The 27,911-nt window shown below is 40.3% G+C and overlaps 1 protein-coding gene across 1 annotated transcript; it reads right to left on the bottom strand.

Annotated features, from left to right (window-relative positions):
• Positions 1–26,666, bottom strand: LOC134224304 (glutamate receptor ionotropic, kainate 2-like). Its single transcript, XM_062703637.1, has 6 exons — positions 26,427–26,666; positions 16,385–16,907; positions 2,224–2,417; positions 1,407–1,708; positions 1,156–1,339; positions 1–374 (listed from the first exon to the last, which is right to left on the bottom strand). The coding sequence occupies exons 1-6, from the start codon at positions 26,481–26,483 to the stop codon at positions 45–47; spliced, it is 1,590 nt and encodes a 529-aa protein (XP_062559621.1). The 5' UTR covers positions 26,484–26,666; the 3' UTR covers positions 1–44.
• Between the last annotated feature and the right edge of the window lie 1,245 nt (positions 26,667–27,911).

The raw sequence follows: 27,911 nt of genomic DNA, 5'->3' as shown, positions 1-27,911 counted from the left end.
CGAATACCCAACCTCATCAAAGGGTTCCTCATTTCCAAACGCTCCTAATTTGTGTACGTGTACTGAAAAATCGCCGCCGACGGTGCCCGGATGGGAATCAGCTGCGAGCCGATGCCGTTCCTCTCCTTGACGACCATGTAGTCCCTGCCGTTGATCATCTTGCGGGAGCCGCTGTCGCTGTCGATGCTGCTCCCGAACATGGTGCCACCGCTGGTGTGGCGGCTGAAGATTTCCGCGTACGGCGGTGGCGGCGAATCGCCATAGCCCATCGATTTTGCGTTCACGTAGGTGACCCCGTCGGTGGAGCGGTGATTTCGTTTGGCCCCGAACAGCTCTTTGCTCAGCTTGCGCTCGTTCAGGATGCGGAAGAACATCTGGAGTGAAAAGGAAAGTTTTACAGAAAATCTTAACAGCAATCCTTGAATAGTTCAAGAATCCCATCCCCAGAATCCCAGATGATTCTTATATTAGGCTAATTGTACCTAATTGCTTTCCTGAGTATTTAGTAAGCAAAGCACATTCTTCTATTCCTAGTCAAATATGTCAGAACTCAAATTGTTTAAAAATTGTCTCCAGTCCACAATTAATACAGTAATATCCCGATTTTATCACCCCCTGGTGAATTTTGGGGTGATAAAACAGGGTATGTGACAAAATTGGAAAAAATTAATTTAATTCATTCCACAAATATGAATCATTTTATGCCTTGGAAAGGCCAAATGCGTGAACGGTACCCGTTATTTCTTGTCAAAATTGCAAACTACAGGCGGTGAAAGTTATTTCATGAAAATCAATGTTGTTTGTGGTATTATTTACGAAAATAAAAAGAATGACAAAATTTTTTGGGGTGACAAAATCGGGTCGAAAACGTGATAAAATCGGGACGTGATAAAATCGGGTCGAAAACGTGATAAAATCGGGGGTAGACAAAATCGAGGAGTGACAAAATCGGGTCAACACTGTAATAAGATATTTTCGGTGCGATGTTTGATAAAAAAGGATAGGATGGGTCTATTCTAAAGAAGAGGTTACTTATAACATCGTATTGTAAGTTCTTCAGAACCATTCAGGTTGCACATACAGTTAGTTTAAAAAATATGTTGATGTGACTTGATTCCCGATTGAAATGAATTGCATTAAAAAGGATAAGTTTACCTCCGAAACGAATACGGCAACCGCTGTGGCAAAACCAGTCAACATCACCAAATACGTCATGACCAAGTCGCGGTTTTTTAGCTGACGTTCTGTGCCACCCAAATTCTGTGGACAGATTTCAGCCTTCGGCAGATTTTCCAGAAGTTTAAATTTAACCAATCCTCCTTCGACCATGTTTAGTAATCTGCGAAGAATTGAGAACGATCATTAGTTGATTACCCCGTTTCTTTTGTTTTGCAAACGCCACTTACTGCGGATCGAACAGCGTGTTCCAGCGTGTGTTGTTCGGATAGGCGAAGGCGCGAACCCGCGTCAGGAAAGGCGTCGTAGCCGTGGCGAACGGACAATGGCTGCGCTCGTTGATGGGATTGACTTTGCGACGGACCAGGTAGTCCTTGTACACCAGATGTTCGATGGCCGGCCGGTCACGGACGTAGACGTAGTTTTTCTTGGTCACCGTAGTCATTAGGATGTCACTGTCGTTTAGGTTGGTGGTGAATTCCACCAAATGTTTGTCCACCAAAAAGCTCAACGAGTTGAGGGCCTCATCGCTCTGTTGAAAAATGGTAGCTCTTATGGAATGGAACAGAGGGATAATGAGGAAGGGATGTCAGACTAGCCTGGTGTGCACTGATTTATTCCTTCACCAAAATGGTGTTGACGAAATGTCGCACCTTTCATAGCCCAATGGGTTTTCATCAAATATTCTATTTATTTTCGGTCTATACATAGTGTTGACCACGTGTGCTATTATGCTATCGAAGACGTGCGGTGAGTCGGTTGATGTTTGATTTCGACAAACATGAGGGGCATACCGCTCCTTACTCGCCAGGGTAGAAAGCTCGCACCGAAAACGAGTTCTGTCTCATAATTTACTCGATTTATTATTTATACGATTCACACGGTGCCCAAACCGGAGGTAAAATATATGGGGGTTCATCAAGCGTCGAAAGCGCTTCAAGTCAGTACGATTAATAATTAAGTACCTTGCACGTTGTTGATGGGTGCTGCTACAACAAGCTGGTCAATTTGTTCATTCACTCGTTTTACTGTTCAGTAGATACTTACGTTTTTGATAGCGTACTCGATGGCGTTGCCACGGATGGTGACAAATTGTTTCTCTTTTTTCCTTACGTCTTCGGCATTGTTGATGGGCAGCGTGAACTTGGACAATGTTAGGAAAGCAGTTAAGTTGGCCGTGTAGAATGAGGTGAGGATGGTTATGAAGATCCACCAGCTAGCAAAAAGGATTCGCGTTGAATCTGAAAAAAAAAATATTTTCAGGTCTGGAACTCAAAACAATTCAAGTCCAGCACGGATAATATTCAAAATTGCGAGGCTATTGATTTAACCTTGTTTTAAACTTCATTAGCGTTTTTTTTTTAATAAAAACGCTCAAATTACCGTCATCCAGTTTTTTTACGAGAAAGACAGCCGTGATCGTACCACCCCCCAGTAAAAAAAACCACCCACCGAGGAGAAAAAGCAGTCTCCAGTTGGATGGGGAAGTATTTTGTTTTAAAACTACATCATCCAATGGCGAAGACATAATTATATCCGGTGGATGTTTCATTTGGTTGCATTTCGCTTTAGTTTAAAAAAAACTGCCTTTTGCAACATGTTTTGCCAAGAGGAGAAATCGACGATTTACTCTCACGCTCTCTCATATATTTTTTTGAAAACTAAAGCGAAATACAACCAAATGAACAATCCACCGGATATAATTATGTCTTCGCTATTGGATGATAGTTTTGAAACAAAAAATCTTCCCCCATCCAGCTGGAGATTACTTTTTCTCCTAGGGGGTAGTACGAGCACGTGGCTGTCTTTCCCGTCAATGACTGGATGACGGTAATTTGAGCCTTGTTCATCACGTATTGATTTAACAATTTCTCGACCAATATTGTAAGATCATTAGAAATCCAAATACCCACCATTGTTTAGCTTATTGAACTAAACGTTTCGTAATTGCTAGTCGTGATGGACTGATAAACATAAATTACGAACTGAAGGTATCCGCCACAAAAGCCATATTTTCAAAGTCAAATTAGGTTTAAAAGAGGGCAATTAGTTTAATATTCATTACTACAGATCGCCGAGGTATCCTTTGCATCTTCGTAAACGCCACTGGGAAGGATTGGCCACCGAGAGTGCTACTTAATCTATGTGTTGTTTATGATCGTTATGAAAATTTAGGGCATTTAATTCCTGTGAAAGTACGTTTCACTTTGTTTCCGCTAGCAATGTTTCGTTTGTGAGGTTTATGCCGTGAGCTTTAGTAATATTATTATTTAGTGCTGCAGTCGATCATTCGTTTTTTTCCGAACAATAAACCCACAAACAAACAGATGTAACAGCTTGAACATTTTTCTGAAAAATCCATCGCCCAACTTCTCTACCATTATCTTGCGAGCATGTTACACGAAACAATGTTGTATAGCAGTTGACAGTTAAGGTTTTGCATTACCGGAGGCCAAGCTACAATTTGGAATAGGGTATATGGCTCAAACCTTGGCTCAATATGCTACGGTTGAGCTCATTTCTCGTTATAAATCTTCATATATTGCAGTTCCTACCAGAATTATTCCACAAGCTTGCTTACTTTTGGTTTTGGCGCCAAAAACGAGTTGTAAATAGCGCACAAGTGGTAAATAAGTTCATATTTCTTATACACGATCAAACTCAGTTATATATGAGTTGCCGCAACCAAATCGGTCTGAATTGTGCTGATAGTAAAAGTAAAGTATTCCTTTTGAAAGTCCAAAAGGATTCGATTTGGAAGCCCAACATGATTCCGTCCGAAACCTCAATATGATTTTCCTCGGAAGCCCTCCAAGATTCCGTTTGGAAGTCGATCCGAAGCTCAAAGAAATTACGTTCGTAAACCCAAAAATATTAAGTGGAAACTCAAAATTGATTGAGGAAATCCAAAAGAACGAAACGGTACCTTTTAAGCTTCCAAACTGAATTCTTCGAGGCTTCTGAATGGAGTTTTTTAGGCTTTCAAAAGTAATTAAACATTTTTTTCGAATCCCCAAAAATAATTCCATTCAGAGACCTAAAAGGCTCCACTGGGAAGTCCAAAGGGATACCTTTTGGAAGCTTTATAGCATTCCGTATGAAAGTCCTAAATATTTTTAGTTTGAAACCCCAAAACAGTTCCGTAAACAACAAATGTTTGTAAAAGTCTGTAAATTCAATCAAAAGTTTATATAATGTATGTCTGTAATCTGTATAATGTCTGTACGCAAGATCAAATGTCTGTACGTCTGGCATCCCTGCTAATGAAAATCCTAATCTATGATTCAATTATTTTCCAAATATTTACCATATTTGCCAGTGAAGAAGTTTAGAAAAATGAAAACTGTATTAAAAACTGAATATGATTCTAGCCCTTATTTTGTGCCTTCAAATAAATTGCATAGACTGTAATTGTGACAGTTTGGGGGGTTTTAGGATAGTAGGGACTATGTCCAAGGGCCTCTCTAAGTGACTGCGAGTAAGGGGGTTTGCCTAGGAGGTGGTTGGGGTTTGGCAGTGGGCTCTGCTAAAACTCTCCCAAAAGCCACAAGTATCAGCAAACAAACTCTATCAAAGCGACCGTGTGCCGCTTAAAGCGCACGAGCCCAGCGGGAGTGCCAATCGGCACATCAGAATCGATGCCAGTAAGATCCTGATCTGGCTGCGTGTTACTGGATTATGTTTTGAATATTGTAATACTGTGAAGCGAGGGCTGGTAGTCTGGACATTTTATTCTCTTAGTAAGACCGGGTGGCATCGACCTGAAACAGTGACCAGTCTGGCTAGAGGTCGCCGGGGGGAGGCGAAGGTGATGGCCGGGGTTGGTCAGATGAGGTGCTGGTCGATGGAAAAATGGACGGCCCCTCTCTGACCAAGGTCATTAACTCGGTGATGACCAACCACGAGGATAGCGGAGGCCAGACAATGGAGGTGATTTCTGACGTTTCAGATATAATCATGTTCTTTCTGGATACCCGCATAAACTATAGTAAGGATCAATCATTACGATGGGAATGTCGGACTAGAGGACTAAGTGGCGATGAATTAACCGAGGTACTAACACGTGCCTGCGACATAACGATGCCAAGAAGGACCAAAACTCCCGGTAATCGACAACCAGTATACACTATGGTTATTTTTACGTCGCTCCATGTACCGCGTAAAAAAAAAACGTGTAAAAAAACCGCGTTATTTAAAAAAACGACGTAAAAAAAACCGCGCTATTTAAAAAAAACGACGTAAAAAAACCTATTGGAAGACTTAGAAAATTTTATATGTTGGTGCCTCCTGGGGACATTTTTTTTATATCGGTGCCTACTGGGGACTTAGAAAATTAGGCTTCTACCTATTTGTTTGCTAGGTGTTGTTTGTAGGTCATAGTACGCTAGTATGGATCGTGATATGGTACATGGTTTTTGTGATATGAAACCAGGAATGTGTTCCGAACTCATCCAATAATTTCCTGAAATAAGGCCTTGAGATCTATACGCGTAACCAAAGATCTATCAGCCTGTTTCAAATATGGTACATGCTCTGTGTGACTGTTAGAATAGATTGTGTTCAAAGCATAAGTTCTTGGTCATCCAGAAAATTTCCGAAGTAAGACCTTTAAATCTACACGCGTAACCAAAGATCTTTCCGCCTGTTTCAAATATGGTACATGCTCTGTGTGACTCATAGAATAGATTGTGTTCAAAGCAAGTTCTTGGTCATCCATAAAAATCTCGAAGTAAGGCCTTTAGATATATACGCGTACACAAAGATCTATCAGCCTGTTTCAAATATGGTACATGCTCTGTGTGACTGTTAGAATAGATTGTGCTCAAAGCATAAGTTCTTGGTCATCCAAAAAATTTCCGAAGTAAGACCTTTAGATCTACACGCGTAACCAAAGATCTTTCCGCCTGTTTCAAAGTTGGTTACACGCGTAACCAAAGATCTTTCCGCCTGTTTAAAATATGGCACATAATCTGTGTTACTCATGGAAGATATTTTTACCAAAGCATAAGTTCTTGGTCATCAAAGAAATCCCTGAAGTAAGGCCTTAAGATCTACTCGCGTAACCAAAGATTTATCCGCTAGCTTCAAAAATGGTATAAGCTCTATTTGACTCATAGAATTGATTGTGTTCATAGAACAAGTTCTTGGTCATCCAAAAAATTCCCAAAATAAGGCCTTTAGATCTACATGCATAGCCTAAGATCTATCGGCATGTTTCAAATATGGTACATGCTCTTTGTGGTTCACAAAATAGATTGTAATCCCTTCCAGATTTTGTTACCTTCTGGATACTGGATTCACCGTAAATTTGGACGAGCTTGTCGTTCGTCCTTGGTCGCCACACCCCGCTCTCTTGCATACCGGAAAAGATAGTCCTAAGCGCCCGTCGCTCAAATATTCTGAGTGCTTGCAAGTCCTCCTCGAGCATGATATGAGTTCCATGTCCGTAGAGGACTACCGATTTTGTGAGCGTTTTGTACGTGACACATTTGGTGCGATGATGAATCTTTTTTGACCGCAGTTTATTCTGAGGCCCGACTTCCACAGATGATTCGTCTCTGTATATCATGACTTACATTATTATCTGCTGATAGATCTTTGGTTACGCGTGTAGATCTTAAGGCCTTGCTTCCGGATTTTTTTGGATGACCAAGAACTTAGGCTTTGAACACAATCTATTCTATGAGTCACACAGAGCATGTACCATATTTGATACAGGCAGATAGATCTTTGGTTACGCGTGTAGATCTAAAGGCCTTACTTCCGGATTTTTTTGGATGACCACCACAAAGAGCAAGTACCACAAAGTGCTTGTACCATATTTGAAACTAGCGGATAGATCTTTGGTTACGTGAGTAGATCTTAAGGCCTTACTTCAGGGATCTCTTGGATGACCAAGAACTTATGCTTTGATAACAATATCTTCCATGAGTAACACAGATTATGTACCATATTTGAAACAGGCGGAAAGATCTTTGGTTACGCGTGTAACCAACTTTGAAACAGGCGAAAAGATTTTTGTTTAGGCGTGTAGATCTAAATATCTAACTTCGGAAATTTTCTGGATGACCAAGAACTTATGCTTTGAACACAATCTATTCTATGAGTCACACAGAGCATGTACCATATTTGAAACAGGCTGATAGATCTTTGGTTACGCTTATAGATCTCAAGGCCTTATTTCAGGAAATTCTTGGATGAGTTCGGAACACATTCCTGGTTTCATATCACAAAAACCATGTACCATATCACGATCCATACTAGCGTACTATGACCTACAAACAACACCTAGCGAACAAATAGGTAGAAGCCCCGTCCATTACCAATTTAAAATTTTCTAAGTCCCCAGTAGGCACCGACATAAAAAATGTTCCAAGTCCCCAGGAGGCACCAACATATCAAATTTTCTTAAAATCAAAAGTCCCCTAATAGGTTTTTTTACGTCGTTTTTTTAAGTAGCGCGGTTTTTTTACGTCGTTTTTTAAATAACGCGTTTTTTTACGTCGGTTCCGCGTAAAAATAACCGCGTAAAAAAACGCACAAAAAAAAACACGTAAAAAAAACTTCAGTGATTGTTGGACTATACGGAATGTGCTGGTGGCTTATCTAGCAACCAGTATGGTTTCCGTAAACGCCGTTCAACCATCGAAGCTCGAGGAGGTTATCCCTTGCACATCACAAGACCGAGGTCGTTGTGGTGCATAACCACCTTGGGTTACAGCAAGCGAGGATAAGAGTAGGGACCTGCACAGTCAACTCCGTGAGGTCATTAAAGCATCTAAGTGTAATGATCGACGATAAGCTTAATTTCATGAGCCACGTCGATTATGCATGCCAACGGGCATCATTGGCGATAAAGTCTTTATCACGAATGATGTCCAACAGATCGGCGGTGCATAGTCAGGTGCGTAGGCTGATAGTGGGTGTCCGCTATGGTGTACCAGCATGGGCACTAAATGCTAGGTACAACGTTAAGAAACTCACCAGAGTACAGCGGCTGATGTGTTTACGAGTCGCAAGTGCATATCGTACCATATCATTGGTACCATATCATATGAGGCGGTGTGCGTTATAGCTGAGATGATGGCGTTTGAAATACTCCTAGAGAAAGATGTGGAGTGCTTTAACGAAAGGGACTCGGTGCAAGTGCGATGTGCCAAGAGAGCCTCGTTGTTCAATTGACAGAAAGCATGGGACACCGTAGTCAAAGGTCGTTAGACCCACAGGCTAATTCCGGATGTGTCGAATTGGGTTAGAAGGAAGCATGGTCAGGTCAACTTCCACCTATCACATATCTGGTCTGCACATGGCTGCTTTAAAAAGTTCCTGCATATGTTCGGGTTCGCAGATTCTGCGGAGTGCTCGGAATGTAGGTGAGGTGGAATAAGCAGAGCATGTGATGTTTGGATACCCGCGATTCAATGTTGAACTCAATGTCATGCTGCTTGTCAGCGGCATGAATACAATCCCGGACAACAAAAACGTCACGGGTGAACTGCAGAGCCCTCCATATGTAGATAGAGGTCATTGCGGTTCATGCGCGGTGGTTGTTTTCGGAGTGCCCGTCTCCTACGTGAGTTTATGATACAGACCGATAGGTTACTATCATAGCTTGCGATCGACGGGTGGTGAGGTTACCATCCTTGAAATCGATGTTGTGTGTAATAACGTCGAGTGCGTTAGCATAGACGTGAGACGTTCTCAATAGCCCCCCCTGATGTTTTGCTTAATTGGGTCGAGTGAGCTCATCCCCATACTACCTGAGTTAACCTCCTCAGGTGTCTGTTTGCGATTTCCGTTTACCCTTGCTCATGAAAAAACATGAAATTCTCAGTGTTCAGGTTGGTCTTCAGAATATTTTATTTAAATTGCTTATAATATTTTCGGCTCCATAAATTGTTTCTTGACAAACTTTTCACCTCGCGTTTTCAAAGGCACCACTGTCAATACTTACAAGTACTTACTTGATACTTGATGGGCTACAGCTTTTCGATGAACCTACGCCGAATGGAGTATCCTTCTCCACTGGACTCGATCTTGGGACAATCGCTTCCAGCCGCCCTGAACATTGAGCGCCCTCTCTACTAAATATTATCTTCGCTTGATGATCTTCCGGCATACGAACAACGTGTCCAGCCCACCGTAGTCTGCCGTGACTCAGACTCCGCATATCATTCTACTTCATTTTTTTTCCTGCGCCTCGCTAATCACTTGTTCTTCATATTCTTTCTTCTTCCTGCGGTGGGTTCGTTTTTCGGCTGCTCTTACTTCCTTGTACCGATCTCTATTTGATCGGGTACCCAACACCAACATCCGGCTTCTGGCAATGTTCTTCTCGTCTGTTACTCTCTGACACTTCACATTGAACCAACCCGGCCTGGGTCGCCCTCTGGGTGCTACTGATGGCCATCCCTCTGGCAGCAGCAAAATTTACTAGCCGTAGGCCGTTGTTATTGGTAGCGGAGTGAAGGCTCTCCTTACCAATTATGGGACGGATTAAGTCCCCTCTACCGACCTGAGCGTTAGCGTCTACGATAACAATTTTGACGGCATGCTTTGGGCACTCTCCATAGGCTTTATCAAGACATTCATAAAACGTGTCCTTCACGTCGTCGGATTTATCGTTTGTCAATGCGTAAACCTTGATTAGGCTGTAATTGAAGAATTTGCCTCGTTGATACGAGATTCACAGATTCGTTCGCTAATGGGTTTTCACCGCATCGCCGCTCCATCTGCTTGCCCATCACTACGAAACCAACTCCATGATCTGCTTTTACGCCGCCGCTGTGATAGATGTTATACTTGAATGCAGTGTTGGTCGTGGGGTTCACGGCTCGGAATTCACGTTCTCCTGATCTAGGCCATCGGACTTCTTGAATAGCGGCCACGTTCACTACAACCTTCTGCAGTTCACGAGCCAGAAGGCTCACTCGTCCAAGATCAGTTCAATTTAAGTTAATTGCCTATATTCCTGGGATGAAACCACTCGACTTGGAGATTAATTTACAATGTTATTAAAACTCATATGTGAATATGTACATTATTATTATTCCTTTATTTATTTGTTTAGGCACTCTGTGTTACTTAACCGCTACTGTGCCGAGATCTACTGTGGTATTCTGCTGTGCAGAATCCACACAGAATCTATTTTTAGATTTCCATTATCATTATTGTTGTCGTTGCCAGTCCATCTAAACGTGAGTCCCATTGTGTCCGTTTGTCCATGTCGTGCATCCAATGATCATTGCATTATTGTTCGGTTGCCGTTTTTATCCGGGTACGTTGGAGGAATGCCTCCGAGAAGAACAAGTTGTCAGTCGTCATCAGGCAGCCATGACGATAGGCGCGTCTCCCAATACGCCACCGCATGGGCTGCGCATCCGGCGACTGACGAGGGTTTGGTGGAGGGGCTGGGAATCGAACCCATGACCAATGACCATTCGCTAATAAGGCGAACGTGTAGCCAACTACGCTACGGGACCCCCCTAAATATGTACATTATGTGGAAGATAAAGTAAAGTTGATGGGCTACAGCTCTTCGATGAACCTACGCCGAATGGAGTATCCTTCTCCACTGGACTCGATCCTGGGCCAATCGCTTCCAGTCGCCCTGAACATTGAGCGCCCTCAGGTCCTCTTCAACTGCAAAAAGCCATCGTGTACGCGGCCTTCCACGAAGCCTGCGGCCTCTTCCGGGTTCTCTACTAAATATTATCTTCGCTTGACGTTCTTCCGGCATACGAACAACGTGACCAGCCCACCGTAGTCTGCCGTGTTGTATAAGCTTAATAATATCCAGCCCTTTATATACCTGGTACAATTCGTGATTCATGCGACGCCGCCAGATACCGTTCTCCTGTTTACCGCCGAGTATTGTCCGCAGCACCTTACGCTCAAACACTCCGAGAGCTCTCCGATCAGCCTCCTTTAACGTCCATGTTTCATGGCCGTATAAAGCCACCGGAAGAATCAGAGTAGTATACAGCGCGAGTTTAGTTTTCGTTTGCAGACTACGGGACTTAAGCTGGTTACGAAGTCCGTAATAAGCCCTATTTGCAGCTGCAATACCTCGCGGGTAACATCATTATCGCACGTCACTAATGTTCCAAGATACACAAATTCTTCTACCACTTCAAATTTTTCACCATCCAGCACTATTTCGCTACCACCACCACTAATGAACCCACGTTGATTGCCAGCGACCATGTACTTCGTTTTGCTGGTATTGATCGTGAGTCCAATCCTCGCTGTCTCCCTCTTAAAAGGCGCAAAAGCCTCTTCCACGGCACGGCGATCAATTCCGATAATATCGATATCGTCCGCAAATCCCAGGAGCATATGCGATTTTGTGATAATGGTACCGCTTCTTTGCACACCAGCTCTCCTAATCGCTCCCTCGAGCGCTATATTGAACAGTAGGTTCGAGAGTGCATCACCCTGCTTCAATCCATCTAAGGTAACAAATGACGTCGATATTTCATCCGCAACCCTTACACTTGATTTCGATCCGTCCAACGTTATACGAATCAGCCGTATCAGTTTCGCCGGAAAACCATGTTCAAGCATAATTTGCCATAATTCATTCCGTTTCACTGAATCGTACGCCGCCTTGAAATCAATAAACAGATGATGTGTCTGCAAGTTGTACTCCCGGAATTTATCAAGGATTTGTCTCAGGGTAAACATTTGATCCGTCGTTGATCGGCCCTCACGAAAACCTGCTTGGTATTCGCCGACGAAGGACTCTTCAAGCGGTCTCAATCTGTTGAACAGAATACGGGACATAATTTTGTACGCCGAATTAAGGAGGGTTATTCCTCGGTAATTGGCGCACTCCAGTCTGTGCCCTTTCTTAAAGAGAGGGCAAATGAGGCCGTCTAACCAGCTAGCAGGCTTCCCATATTTTCGACATAATATGGTGCAGAACTTCATAAAGCTGCTCACTGCCATGTTTGAGAAGTTCAGCCGGGAGCTGGTCCTTCCCCGCAGCCTTATTGTTTTTCAGCTCTTTGACAGCTTTTTTAACCTCATCTAGTGTAGGTGACTCCACAGCTTGTCCATCGTCGCTAATATTTCTTCTGTTCACCGATGCACCGTCACTTCCTCCATTCAACAAAGTCTCGAAGTGTTGCTTCCACCTGGCAGCCACTTCAGTTTTATCTGTCAGCAAATTCCCTTGTAGGTCGTTGCACATGACGGGAGATGGCGCTGTCTTTCTCCGCACGCCATTGACAGACTCATAAAACCTCCGCATCTCGTTCTGCTCCATTTTTCCTGCGCCTCACTAACCACTTGTTCTTCATACTCTTTTTCTTTCTGCGGTGGGTTCGTTTTTCGGCTGCTCTTGCTTCCTTGTACCGATCTCTATTCGATCGGGTACCTGACACCAACATCCGGCATCTGGCAACGTTCTTCTCGTCTGTCACTCTCTGACACTCCAAATCGAACCAACCCGTCCTGGGTCGCATCTGTGCAGTGCCTACCTCTGTGCTGTTGTGCTCACCGCTCCATGGATCGACTCCAACAGATCGTTGATGTTGTCGCTAACGTTGATTGCACTTATCCGTTCGTCGAGCTTCTGGCGGTACTCAGCCGATACTCCTTCCGCCGACAATCGCTGGATATTGTAACGCATCGTTCGCTGTGATCTTTCGTTCGATACAGTTGACAACCGTGATCGAATTTTACTGACAACGAGGTAGTGATCAGAGTCAATGTTCGGACCTCTGAATGTCCGCACATCGATAACATCCGAGAAATGGCGCCCATCCACCAGAACATGGTCTATCTGGTTGCAAGTTTCACCATTTGGGTGTCTCCAGGTGTGCTTTCGGATGTTCTTTCGTGCAAAGTAGGTGCTACTGATGGCCATCCCTCTGGCAGCAGCAAAATTTACTAGCCGTAGGCCGTTGTTATTGGTAGCGGAGTGAAGGCTCTCCTTACAACTATGGGACGGATTAAGTCCTCTCTACCGACCTGAGCGTTAGCGTCTCCGATAACAATTTTGACGGCATGCTTTGGGCACTCTCCATAGGCTTTATCAAGACATTCATAAAACGTGTCCTTCGCGTCGTCGGATTTATCGTTTGTCGATGCGTAAACGTTGATTGGGCTGTAATTGAAGAATTTGCCTCGTATCAACACACAGATTCGATCGCTAATGGGTTTTCACCGCATCGCCGCTACATCTGCTTGCCCATCACTACGAAACCAACTACACATGCTCTGCTTTTACACCGCCGCTGTGATAGATGTTATACTTGAAGCAGTGTTGGTCGTGGGGTTCACGACTCCGAATTCGCGTTCTCCGGATCTAGGCCATCGGACTTCTTGAATAGCAGCCACGTTCACTACAACCTTCTGCAGTTCACGAGCCAGAAGGCTCACTCGTCCAAGATCAGTTCAATTTAAGTTAATTGCCTATATTCCTGGGATTAGGGTAAAAAAAAGTCCAAGATCATTCTGGGTCTTGACATTCCAGGTACCGAGTTTCCAATCATAGTCCTTATTTCGTTTCCGGGTCTGTTGCCAAACATAGAGTTCTCTGTTTCTTCTATCTCCTTTTTTGTGGTATTTGAGGCGACGCAATAAAGTCAAAATAAAAGGTGAGAGTTATTTGTTGCTTCTTTGTTGAGATTGATGCCTCTGAAAACGCGAGGCAAACTTTTTTTTTTAATTCTGGGCAGCTTCACTTTAAATAATATAGGGTATACCCCGTAAGGCGTAAGTACGTTAGGCATGAAATGCCCCAAAGAACAACTCATGACATAAAGAACAACTCATGAATTATGCAAAACGTCCTTTAGTCGACATTATGCCGAACGACCGTTACGCCTAACGTCTGTTATGCGTAACGTCCATTATGTCCAACATAGCGACCCACAATATATTATAGTGAACTAATTTTTAAAGTATTTTGAAATCCTCTCTTAGGGAAGATCCGTAGATACGTCATTGAAAAATTGGCGATTTTCGACGTCTCTCCCTATCGTTACACTTTTTGTATTGGCTCTCTTTTGTATGGATTGTCACATTTTCTCCCTAGTGTGATGTACAGGGGTTAGACAAAAAGGTTAAGATAGGCAAAATTTTGTCGAAGTTCAAATCAGCATAACTTTGCGTAGAATTGTCCGATTTTGATGAAACCGGGACCATCGGACGCGGAAACTCTTCTAGTATACTGTCCTTAAACTTCTGATTGGCCATTGGCCACCGGAGATATTCCGGGTTTTCCGAGGGTATGTCAAAAATGCATTTCGTCTTCTGCTTGTCATTTTATGTGACGTTTACTCGCATCATGTTTTATACTTTCCCCAGAAACTAGAACTAATATGCTGACCAATGCTGGCGGCAGATCGAAAATCCGTTAGATATAAGCAGAGATATGGCTTTTTTCGTGAAAACGGTACGGGATGGGCCATACACCCTGAACAAATGTCACTTTCACAGAACACCCGGAACCAGTAGAAATTGACCAGAGAGTCTTACAGTTCTCATAATGTATTTTTAATAAAAATCCTATATTCATTGTCTTTGGAAAACATGAATTTTGACACCCATATATGCATGGTTTTAGATGGTGCCAAAACAGGCACCTCCTGGAAGGCCCTTGGAACCTGCTATAAGGGTGACAGTAGACTCTATCATTCTCTAAATGTTTCTGTAATCATTGTCTCGCAAAACCATGAAGTCAGATACTCATATTTGCATTATTCCGATCTGTTATCATTGTATCATGTTCCCAGAACTGTTTTTACGGAAATGGCCATATCTTTGCGTAGTTTTGATGGATTCTCGATCTACAGTCACCATTGGTCGGCATATTAGTTCTAGTTTTTGGAGAGAGCATAAAAAAGTGTAAAAGTAAACGTTACATAAAGTGACAAGCAGTGGAAAAAATGCATTTTAAACATACCCTCGGAAAATCAGGAACATCCATGGTGGCCAAGGACCAATCTCATGTTTTGTAAGGGGTGTCCGCTTCTGATGGTCCTGGTTTTATCAAAATCGGATTATTCTACGAGAAGCTATGTTGATTTGAATTTTGACATAATTTTACCTATCTCAACCTTTTTGTCTAACCCCTGTAATTTATTGATGATCTCCAATTATAGCCTGGCAGGCGATTATCTCCTTGAGGTTTTTGTCAAAAGAGGATCCCTTCATGAATTCAGTATTTTTGAAAGTTTATTCAATTTTGTTATGGCTTCAGCTGCATATGGTTTTTGCAAGAGATAAATTACAAAATATCATAGAAGCAATTTCCAAGCTATAGAAATAATCGCACCCTCTCCACAATGAATGATTGAAATTATAATGTCTTAATTTTGTAAATGTGCAATTTAATATTCAAATATAATACGCCCATGTTCTTCCAGAACAAACGGTATTGAAAAATGTATCAAATCATAATCTATTTAATGTTTAACCTTGATACGTATATGAATGATTCCATTAAGTATTGATTGCATTCGGTGCAACCTCCGTGGCCAATATGATAATCTTTTCCCATTATTGTCGGATGCATGTTATACTCCATATACGATACGTCAAGAATATTCTCTATAGCAATACAAATAATGTATGATTTCATTAAAACAATTTTATCGATTCAAACAATTTACTGACGTCTGCTGGTCACATTCATGGAAAGCCATCATTATCAAGCATGTGCGTTTCCAATGTCGGGCAGGGTAAGGCACAAATGCAAAAAAAAACATGTTTATGCAACAGCACACTATCACCGGCTATGCATCTGAATGAATGTCCCACACCAGTTTACTATTACAAAGTTACCCCCCGATAATCCCTCTTGTGTACTTTGTAATTATCGTAGGTTTTCATTGTCCACTGGGGAGCAACGAGAGGGGTATCTATTTTTTGTCCCATCATCGGATTGAATAAAAAATATACACACCGTCGATGGACGCAGATTTTCCTGTATTGATGAATTTTTTCTTTAAGGAATGAAAACAACGTGGCTTTAGCTCTGATTTTTGACTTAATTGATGAATCCCAGTTAACTTTTACCCAGTTAACTTTTATCAAATGAGAATCACATCACGAAAAGGCTACACTTGCATGTAGAATGGTATTGGCAATGTTTGGTGCGCAACCACGCGTCTCCTTCGCCACTTCACGAACATTTTATAAGATATCACTAACATTTTTTATCACTGTTGTGTATGTTGAGATCAGATCTACTCACCTCCCGTTGGTGACAGTGTACTTCCCTGCTTCATGAGAGCACCGTAGACAAACCAAACGCAATGGGGCAACGTGTACAAAATCTGCTCCTTGTCTTTGGTCATTTTGTAGCGCACAATGAGCATTCCGTAGATGATCGGGCCAACGGCCAACAGCGACACCAGGATCAGAATCCATACATCCCTGTTGAAGGGAGCAAGCAAACCTGATCCACTAGCCGATTCCATTGGTCGCACCATAATCATCATCCACTCGCCTTCGTCCAGACCGGCCGAGTAGAGGACGTGCTGCCGGGCGTCGGCTAGAATGGGTAGAAAGGCCACAGCGATGTCGGCTTTCTCGGTGGCCAAGAGCTCGATTATGCTTCCCTGCATGTCGTTGGTCGATCCAACAATGTTATGTTCCGGCATGACCAAGGTGTAATTGAATTTGAACTTTTCCATGAGGAACTCGAGCAGCTCGAAGGCTACGCCACGTCCAACCAGAGTCCCATTCTGGCGCTCGGTGTAGCTGAGTGGCCAGTCCTGTCAAACGAGAAGGAAATGGAGATTCAGTTTGCTGAAAATTTGTTTTCACATTACTCATATTTGATTTTAAATTTTCGAGTGTCTTTGCTAAACATCATAATTATTATGAGATCACGAATAATATTCTTCTATTTAATTATACTATTATATAATCGAAGTAAATGAAAGTATAATTATAAATTGTAATCTTATGAACATGATTTGTATTGTTCAATATAAGAAGAAAAAGTAATATATATATGGAGCGTAAGACTTGTTAGGGGAAGGAGGTGAGAGGGGAAATATGCCCTAGCTAAGCAAAAACTGCTTTAAACCGGTAATTGTATGTAGCTAGCGGTCGTCATTCTAAAATTGTAGAAAATCTCAATCATTTTGATAATATTCACATTTCAAAAAAAGTGGTGATATTCTGTTGCCGGAAATCTTAAGAGACCAAACGCGTTTTAGCTGACAATACTTAGGGAACAACACACTATGCGTCGGCGAATCAGCATTCTGGTATGGACAGTGCGTGGAGGCGCGTAGTGCATTGTGGGTTAGATCCACTAGGGCGTTTCCCTCGTCAAAATGTTGAATGTTTCATCAAAATGTGGGAAATCTCGGTTTTTCTAATTATCCTAACTATTATTTTGACATATTTTTTTTGGCAACATGGTACAATCATGAAAACGCGTAAAATCTTGATTTGTACAATTACTGAAATAGTGAGAAACATGTGATTAATTATTATTGGGCGTGTTAAGGGAAATGTTACAGAGTTAAGTCACTTTGTATCAACAGATACGTTCAGATAATTTCTTCAGTGTATTGATAACAAAACAAAGCTGAACTAACTACACAATTTTATATCTGGACAGTAAGTGAAACTAATTGGCTTCTATATGCTTTACGAAGAGCTCCAATCGTACTAAAATGGCTGCAATATAGTGGAAATTCTATTTATGGGAGTGAACCTAAATTTTGACGAATCATACCTGTTTATCACTTCAGTGATTAAATAATCTAGATTTTACCCAAACATTCTGAAAATTGCTATAGATACTGATTCGTGGTTCTCTTTTTTGCTTTGCTTTGAAATTTTGTCGGCTTATTTTCAAAGATTTTAGGTTTTTTTTTAATCCTTTCTTTATTTGGTAGGCACTTTGTGTTTCTTAACCGCTACTGTGCCGAGATCTACTGTGGTAATCTGCTGTACAGAATCCACACAGAATCTATTTTTAGATTTCCATTATTTATTATTGCTGTCGTTGCCAGTCCATCTTCATCGTGAGTCCATTGTATCCGTTTGCCCATGTCATGTGTATCCAATGATCGTTGCATTGTTCGGTTGCCATTTATCCCGGTAACTTTGGAGGAATGCCTCCGAGAAGAACAAGTTATCAGGCGTCACCAGGCAGCCGTGAGTGACGATAAGGCGCGTACCCTAAAGCGCCACCGTATGGGCTGCGACTGACGAGGGTTTGGTAGAGGGGCTGGGAATCGAAACCATGACCGTCCGCTTGTAATGGAACGTACACACGGTCAAGCAGTTTGACCAACATTGACTCCACCTCTCGTTTATTCAAACATCCATCAAATTTTACCAACAGCGGCACGAACAATCAATTTATTCGACCAACAATATCACACACGAACGACCGAAGCGCCAACTTGAGCACCAACCATCAAAAAATATATGTGGGTTTGTACAACTTCACTACAAATGCTCAAACCTGTTCGGCAAACCTTGACTCCACCCCCGACAACTCAAACCAAAATCAAACCGTTTTAATTTTTTCCAACCGAGCCGCCAACTGTCAAATGGTTGGTCGAACAACTTCACACACGTTCAAACTAAGCAACAACCGAAGCGTTTTCTTGGGGGCGGAGTCAATGTTCGTCAAACTGCTTGACTGGTGTGTACGTTGCATAAGGCGAACGTGTTGACAAAAATTGCAACCATGGTATACAATTTAACATTTAACAACATGCTTTCCATTCCATTAGAATTGCCATTCCAAATTCCAAAATAATATCTAATCCTAGACACTTTTTCAAATTTTCAACCTGTATGTATTAGGTCAATTCTAATGATAACACAGGCAATGACTCGCAAAGCATATGCAAATGATAGCCAATTCAACACCCCCAAAAATGTATGGAACAAAAAAAAAATTGTTTTAGATCCCCCGATAGAACATATTTTCTCAAATTAAAAATAGAATCACATCTAGTCAACACGGTTTCTTCAAGGGTCCTTCTACGTTCTACTACCACAAATTTCAAGGGCGTAGCCAGAGGGGGCAGAGGGAGCCGTACACCCCCCTCCCCTAAATGGTTGAAAGATTGAACGGGAACTGAAATGAATTCCCTTAACCTTCCGCAACTCGCTTCAACTTTCATAACACGAGAACTCGCGTGTTGTAAAAAGTACAACAGTCCTAAAATCCGTTATAATGAAGCCAATTCAAATGATATCAATGAATGGCGCAATGTTTCTTATAAGAATTCTAAAAACTCTAGAAACTCCGAAAAAACTCTTAATCCAGCTATAATCCCATGAGTCAAGAAAAAAATGATTTAGAATTCTCCCACTGAGCGGCGCTAGTGTATATGAAAATACCAGTTTGCTTCGATATCTCGGGATCTGTGGGAATTAGAAAGTTGCCGTCTTCTACAAAGTTTTTCGAGGATTGGAAACCAATATGTTGAGAAACTGTTTAGTTCAGAATTCAGCTGTAAGGCGGCGCTAGTGTCTATGAATTATTAGTTTGGTTAGATATCTCGGGATCTATGGGAATTAGAAAGTTGCCTTCATCTACAAAGTTGTTCGAGGATTAGAAACCAATATATTGAGAAACTGTTTAGTTCAGAATTCAGCCGTAAGAAGGCGCTAGTGTATATGAGTTATTAGCTTGGTTAGATATCTCGGGATCTTTGGGAATTAGAAAGTTGCCGTCTTCTACAAAGTTGTTCGAGGATTCGAAACCAATATGTTGGGAAACTGTATAGTTCAAAATTCAGCCGTAAGGCAGCGCTAGTGTATATGAGTTATTAGTTTGGTTGGATATCTCGGGATCTATTGGTTTTGGAAAGTTGCTATCTTCTATAAAGTTGTTCGAGCATTGGAAACCAACATGTTGAGAAACTGTTTAGTTCAGAATTCAGCCATAAGGCGACGCTAGTGTATATGAGAGATCAGTTTAGTTCGATGTTTTCCGTGGAATTTAGAAAATTGCCGTCTTCTACAAAATTGTTCGAGGACTGGAAACCAATATGTTGAAAAACTGAATAATTCAAAATTCATCCGCAAGGAGGTGCTACTGCATATGAGATATCAGTTCTTCGAATCTTGGGATCTGGGGGATTTAGAAAATTGCCGTCAAGTTTAAAATTCATCCATAGAGTAGTGATAGTAAATGTGAGACCACCAGTTTGAATATATAACCCTGAATCTGTGATATTAGAGAGTGGCCGTCTTCTTCACAGCTGTTCGAGGGTAAAAACCATTATTCTGAAGAACTGTTTGGTTTGAATTACATCCGCTGGGTGGTGATATATGGATCAACCAGTTTTGTTAGATATCGCAGGATATGTGGGATTTGAAAGTTACGTCATTTACAGTTATTTGGGAGTTATTTGGAAAACCAATGTGTTCAGAAAAGTGTGCTTGATAGTCATATAACTACCGTTTCTGCTTCATACACAGCAGGTCTTGGGTACGATCTCAGGTCCATTTCATTCGCCTACTTTGTATCTTTTGTATATATCTCATGTTACAGTATTCTGCCGTTCTACGCATAATTGTCCCAGGTACATAGGAATCCTAGCAAACATGGGACAAATATGCGTATGACGGCAGTATTCGCTGGAACAGGAAACCCAAGCAGCACATTTGTCATTAATGAGAAAAATATATTAAGCTCGTTTAGTGGAATGTATTAAACCGTCTAAGACGAATTAAGTACTGTTTATTTAATTCCACCAGTTAATTTTCGTTATCTTTGCAGATACGTATTTCGACCACAACTGTGTGGTCGAAATACGTATCTGCAAAGATAACGAAAATTAACTGGTGGAATTAAATGGACAGTACTTAATTCGTCTTAGACGGTTTGTCATTAATGAGTTATTGTGACCTATGTACGACCAAATTCAGTCATATATGAGTTCCTGTGATCAAATCCGTCTAAATTGTGCTACTCGGGAAGGATTTCCGAAGCGTTTCCATTTCAATCCTGTACCTTCAATTTGACTTGTCTAACAGTAACTGTTAAAATTTGAAATGCAGGAAAAACTTGCTTCTTACATTCCATTAGAATTCCGTATTTTGCGTTCCTATCACATCCTAACAAAGTTTTTTAGCTGAAATAGCTTTTTTTGGCTAAATAAGACCATTGAATCCTGAATGTTTTATTTTAGAATTCCGTATTTTGCGTTCCTATCACATCCTAACAAAGTTTTTTAGCTGAAATAGCTTTTTTTTGGCTAAATAAGACCATTGAATCCTGAATGTTTGTTGGGATTGGGCACTCGTTATTATTATCAAAAAACTGATCATACTAGCAAGGATTCACATAGATTTACAGTGCATTGAGTTTATTTATAATTTAAAAATCACTTTAATGAAGAAATGAAAAAACAGTACATCGAGTAAGGCAAAGTGCTCTGTAATTACCTCAAGTAGGTATGGTACCTCATTGAGGTATTTTCATAAATTCATATGGCTATTACAAACATATCATAATTGTCGAAAAACTTAACTAAGACAAGGTATTGATTTGGTATTCAATATCTCTCGAATTTCTGATGTAGTTATTATCATCAATGACTACTATTTAAGTATTATTATTATAGAATTCATCTTTCATTTGTTTGCGTAGTACATATATTTTTGGGCCATTATTATACTTTTGGCGAAGGTGGAAAACTACACAATATTTTATGGTAAAAAGCATTATCAGAAATGGTTTAGTCATTATCAGAAATGGTTTAGAAGAAAATCGTTGGTTTAGGACGAACTGTACAAAACGACCATTCACGGACGTTCCAGATTTGCGGAAAGGCCGTCTGGTAGCCACCTGCGATCGTTGCAGAGTAAAAACTGTGAATTAACACTAAAACCACCACCAAAAATGTCTTAGAAAAAATTGCACTACTCTAGGACGGACCATCCAAAATGACCATTTTATGGATGTTCTAAATTACTCGGAAGGCCGTCTGGTGGCCACCTGCAGTCATAGCTGAATAGGACTTTGAAATATCTCCAAGATCACCGTCAGAAATGGTTTATAAAAAATTGCGCTGCTCTAAGAAAAACATTCCAAAATCATTATTTCTACGGTCTTTCCTAATTATCCCAAAGGCCATCTGGTGGTCACCTGCGGTCATAGCAGAGTAATGACTGTGAATTTCCTTCAAAATCACCGTCAGAAATGGATTAGAAAAATTGCGCTGCTCTAGGACGAACTTCACAAGATGACAATTTTTACGGATGTTCCGGATTTTCCCGAAGGCCGCCTGGTGGCCACTGCGGTCGGAGCAGAGTAGCAGCTGTGTATTAACTCGAATATCACCGTCAGAAATGGTTTACAAGAAATTGCGCTGCTCTAGGATAAACTTTTCAAAATTACCATTTCTACGGACGTTCCGGATTATCCGGAAAGTCGTCTGGTGGCCACTTACGGCCAGAGGTGAGTGAGAACTGCGAATTAACTCCAAGGTTATTGTCAGAAATGGTTTAGAAAAAAAATGCGCTGCTCTAGGACGAACTTTCCAAAACGACAATTTTTAGGGACGTTCCGGATTATAAGGAAGGCCGTCTGGTGGCCACCTACGGTTATAGCAGAGTAAGAACTGTGGAATATCTCCAAAATCACCATCAGAAATAGTTTAGAAAAAATTGAGCTGCTCTAGGACGAATTTCACAAAATGACCATTTTTACGGACGTTCCGGATTTTCCGGAAGGCTGCCTGGAGGCCACCTGCGGTCATAGCATTGTGAGAAATGTGTTTTAGCTCATCCTCATCCTCATCAGAAATGGTTTAGAAAAAATGGCGCTGCTCTCAGACGAACTTTCCAGAATGACCATTTTTACGGACGTTCCGGATTATCCGAAAGGCCGCCTGGTGACCACCTACGGTCATAGGTGAATGAGAACTGCGAATTAACTCCAAGGTTATTATTAGAAAAGATATAGAAAAAATCGCGTTACTTTAGGATGAATTGTTAATGAAATAAATAAATAATTCAATACTGGTCACTTTTCCCTGTGCACCTGAGCCTTTTATTTCGCTTTAGTTACCAGAGCCTTCTATCGAATCACTTTTATTATCTTATGAATTGATGAAGAACTAATTTTTTGAGGAATACATGGTGGTTTGGTGCAAATTGGTCAACTGACTAAAAAGATATCTCATTTTTACTCAATGTGTTGTACTTTTTTCAACGGTGCGAGTCCCGGAAGGTTAAACATGTGCCCTTCACTATCGAATCATATTCAGAAATAATTTGTTGAAATTAAAAATATTCCCAAAAACTTATTTCTGAATCCAAGATCCATAATTAATGACAGTTAAAAAAACTCGTGATATCTCGGGCTTAAGAATTCTTCTCAAAATGTAAGTAGTCTGTTTGAAATCCTTTCATTCAATTGTGAATCTCAATAATAACATTAATACTATATTCAGTATTGTGATTTTTTATTGTTACCAGATTCTTACCAGATCTTAATATTTTTCACCATTGCTAGAATATATAGTTTTTAAGATCATAAATCACTCTTCGGAATATTTTTTTTGTGTTGCTCGAAGTTGTATCGTTGTTTGCGGCACTATAAATTTACTCCAACATCTGGAATTAACTTTTAAAATGAAAGATCAGGTTTAGATATAAATAATGTTTTTCTATAACCCAGTGTGATTTCTAGTGATTTCGGTAAAATGTAAATATTTAGCAAAATAATAAATACTTTGGAAAAAAGTGCTGATGCAAGGATTTTTTCAAATACTAAAGCAGCGTAACTTTCTAAATATATGGACTTAAGCGGATTCTAGAAAAGTCCTTGGAAATCATGAGATTTTCATCGGATTTTAACCTTCCGGGACTCGCTTAGTCCTGAATCACTCATGCAGTCTCGCCTCCGTTGCGTACGACAAGTGTTCTTTTTTCGTTAGTGTTGTACTAGCCCAGGACCTCTTGAATAAAGACAATATTAACAATAACTTTCATTGAAATTAATATTTCTACTTCAGTGCTTTGTAGGATTTCAAATCCTAAGACGATAAGCTCTTAACCTAGTACAAAGTATTGTAGCCAAATCATAGCTGGTAAATATCATGTTGTATCAAAATCAAACTGAGGCTTCATTACATAGGTTGCAATTGTTAGGTTACAAATTGTTATTTTTTGTCTTATTAAAATGTTAAAAAGTTGTTCGAAACCTTCACGATTCTCGTGCAATAATTATTTAACGTTATCACAGAAGCGTAGGGGTTTGTGCTGCTGCAAGTGTATGCTGATACGAAACATTCAACGCGGGATCATGTCCTACGAGAACAAATTGAACTAAAATGAAAAGCGTTGGGAACGGTGCTCGATATAGCCATTTCTGATTATCAGCCGAAGTATGCAAAAGACATGACTTTCAAGTGCTTCGACCTGTGTGAGAACCGCCCTTCACACTTTCTCCCATCAGAAGCTAGATGGAACATTGACCGATCAGTTCAATCCACACGGAGTGCAGCAAAACCCAGTGTTATCAACGATCTGTCCCTTAGGATCTCTTCTTTTTGAACTGCTTATCCGTCCAGCACTCGTTTCGGTCCGCGAACCCGTCAGGTTCTCCAAAACCGTAGAGGATCCAGTTGTTCATTATCGGACGAATTTGCCGGCCGTTGGTTTTAATTGCCCAGAAGAATAATCCCTCTCGACCAGCCAAGATGGCTAAGTCAGATCGGGCAGGTTTGTCTAATATATAATAAAAACGTTATACATTGCTTATGTCAGCTCAGTTTTAGAATATGGCAGCATTGTTTGGTCTCCATTTTTTATTACACATTTTAACCAGATTGAGTCAGTTCAGAAACGATTTTAATTACAGGGTTTGAAAAAAATTATCTGACTTTTACTTCCACTACTTTGTTTTTACGTGTCTTAATAATTAATTGATTTTAATTATATGCAATTCAAAAGCTTAGTTGGACTTATTTCCCTTTGCCATCACACGAAGCTCGTTGTATGCTTATTAAAATTCAAACTTTTAGTAATAGGCGCGAGTTAGCAATGGCACCATTTATAAATAGTTTAGTTACACAAAAAATCGATTCCAATGAATGAAAAAAAAAAATATCCCATCGCGGTAGTTTCGTCAACGCCAAATATTTTTAATAAATTATTATCGAACACATTATGCAAAGTGTTATCCCTTGAACCAAATGATGGCTATAATTGCGATATCATTGACTTCAGTATGTCCATGACAAAATAAAAACAGTATTTATGAAATCGTCAGGTTATCAGGTTATCAGGTTATCGACAGTACAAACATCTAATTGTAAAATTACTTCTGTAACACAATATTGTAACCTATAACTACAACAGGTAGTTTAGTATTATATGCTCTCAATGTAACAATACGGCCAATATGCCTGATTGACAACAAATAAATAAATAAATGAACGCATAATTGAATGCTGCTCTTTTCGGACGCATACAGTCGATTGTGAATATATGTTTGCAAGAGGTACTTTATTTTCGGGTAATTGTTGAAAATTGCATTCGGGGAATTGGCTTTCGGGGAATTGTCGTACAATCGCTGAGAGTATCATCATGTTTGGCTTAGCTAAACTTTACGCTTTGATAACTTGCAATCAATTGCTTAAAGTTATTGACTCTTAACTGAAAAAAAACAAACCCAGTTTAAAATTTTGTCGCTGCAGTATATTGCAAGATTATTGCAATCACATGCTTCCATAGGCTCCACCTTTTGCGTTTTTTTTCAAATTGCGAATGAATTACATTTATCGGCTCATTAGCGATGATTGTTCATACTAATCATGGTGTAAAAGAAAACTTTTTAAAACATCCTAATTTGTTCAAAACTTGGTATTCGGAAAATATGGAAAGCTATAAACCTAAGGATGCATATCTTGAATTACTAAGATTACTAAAATTTCTAAAATATCTGGATGCAATGTCCCATCAATTCAAGAAACAATCTGGTATTTGAAATATATATCTAGAAATAGATGAATCAGTAAATAGTAAATGGCACGCAATTTGAATTTTTACGAAATTTAAAGCTACCATTAAAAATTATTTGGTAGATCATCTCATCACCATTATGTAAAATATTATGCAAGTAATTTCACCATTCAAAATTTTAAATGATTTTTGCTTGAGTTAAAAATCAGTTACTCACTGCATTAAGGCATGGCGTTTGAATCAGAGGTATAGGATTTTTTTTAGGAAAGAATGATGTTCTATTTACAAGTGAAAACAGGGCTCCTGGGTTACCGAAGTACCAAACATCTTACCTCCAACGTGGTCACCTTCAGCATCCGTCCCTTCAGTTCGTTAGCCAACTGTTCCATAAAGGCATCCTTGACGTCTTGGCTGTTTTTTTCTTCGCTCAGATAGAACCCGTCGCTGATGGGATCTCTTGATCTGGGTCGGCTGGTTCGTTCTGGTTGTATAACCGGAACGTCCGCCTCGACCACCGCCGGTAGTAGATTGAAACATAGCAGGGCAAAGAACAGCCTAGTGGGCCACAGGACACAGAAAGAAATTTTCGCACTATTCACTGTTGGTAACTGAAAATTACTGACACTCATGGTTGAGAACTATGGCACTTGAGTGAAACATTTTTTTAAAAATATCTTTCACGTTTTATTAATCCAAGTACTTTTGGGGAAAATATCACGCTTCTATTTCATATATATATATTTTTTATTCAAAAAATTTAATACAGTTAATAAATTTAATAACACGTTACGGCGGGTATGCAGAAATAAGTAAAAGGAAAAAATAAACTTGAAAAACTTAATTTCAACGAGGCACCGCGCGCAATTGAAAACGGGGTTCGTGTTCTGTTGGCCTAATGTACTTCTTTGCTTTTCGATTCGCGTCCGACTCAATCGAAGGTTCACAAGGAACTGAGTAGTGCTGTGTAAGCAATTTGATTTACGGAAGTCGAATGAACAGCAATGAATCATCACAATTTATGATTTTGATATGAGATTGTGTATGGCACTAGGACATTGGAATTACATTCTTGGTTTATGGTAAATATTGTCACTCCTCGCCGACGGTGCTGTCAACGCGGAATACTTTGAATCAAATGAGAATCAATCAACTCTATCATTTACCATTTACATTTTGTTGCTGTTTTATAAACTCCTTTATCTTCATTCATGGTATTCCGATAGTAAGCACTTTCCCAAGAAAATGAAAGTTATCAATTCATATTATTAATTACTTTATTTCTGTGATTTTTGCCTTTCTCGTATACTGAGGCTAAAGGATCACTTCAAAACCGAACTTTTGATAGAAGGCTTCTTAAGTTTAGGAGACTCATAGTGCTTTATACACATCGACTCAGTTCGACGAATTGAGGTCATGTCTGTATGTGTGTATGTACAAAAAAAAGTGAGACACACTTAATTGAACTTAGCCTAATCCAATTTGTTTGCAACAAGTTGCATTCGACGTGGAATCCTGCCCAATTTTTTTTCTATTGAAAATTGGCGGAATCGGCCATTGCGTAACGGAATTATTAAAAAAAAACATAAATTCCAAATCGCCTTTTTTAAGAAACTGCTGCAATACATTCAAATGAACGCAAATAAATGTGAATTGATGGTAATCACTGAATCTATCTCCCTAAAGTGCAATTTTGACCTATCTTATGTGCTTTTCTCGTTACATTTTATAATACACGAGAAAGGCACCATCACCGCTAGGTGTATTATTCTGGGTTTTAAATAAACTTTTACTACGAAGTTGAATATGTATTATAATCA

This window comes from Armigeres subalbatus, chromosome 3, assembly GCF_024139115.2.
Source record: "Armigeres subalbatus isolate Guangzhou_Male chromosome 3, GZ_Asu_2, whole genome shotgun sequence".
Classification (NCBI taxonomy): domain Eukaryota; kingdom Metazoa; phylum Arthropoda; class Insecta; order Diptera; family Culicidae; genus Armigeres; species Armigeres subalbatus.
This window is presented reverse-complemented; position numbering and strand designations above follow the sequence as displayed.

What these genes read in the sequence shown, in the direction of transcription:
- LOC134224304 (XM_062703637.1), bottom strand. Translation starts at nt 26,483, where the DNA reads ATGGAACAGTTGGCTAACGAACTGAAGGGACGGATGCTGAAGGTGACC. An exon ending in TGAAGGTGACCACGTTGGAG is followed by an intron (nt 16,908 to 26,426) that starts GTAAGATGTTTG and finishes CTCGTTTGACAG; the next exon opens with GACTGGCCACTCAGCTACAC. An exon ending in AACACGCTGTTCGATCCGCA is followed by an intron (nt 1,340 to 1,406) that starts GTAAGTGGCGTT and finishes AATTCTTCGCAG; the next exon opens with ATTACTAAACATGGTCGAAG.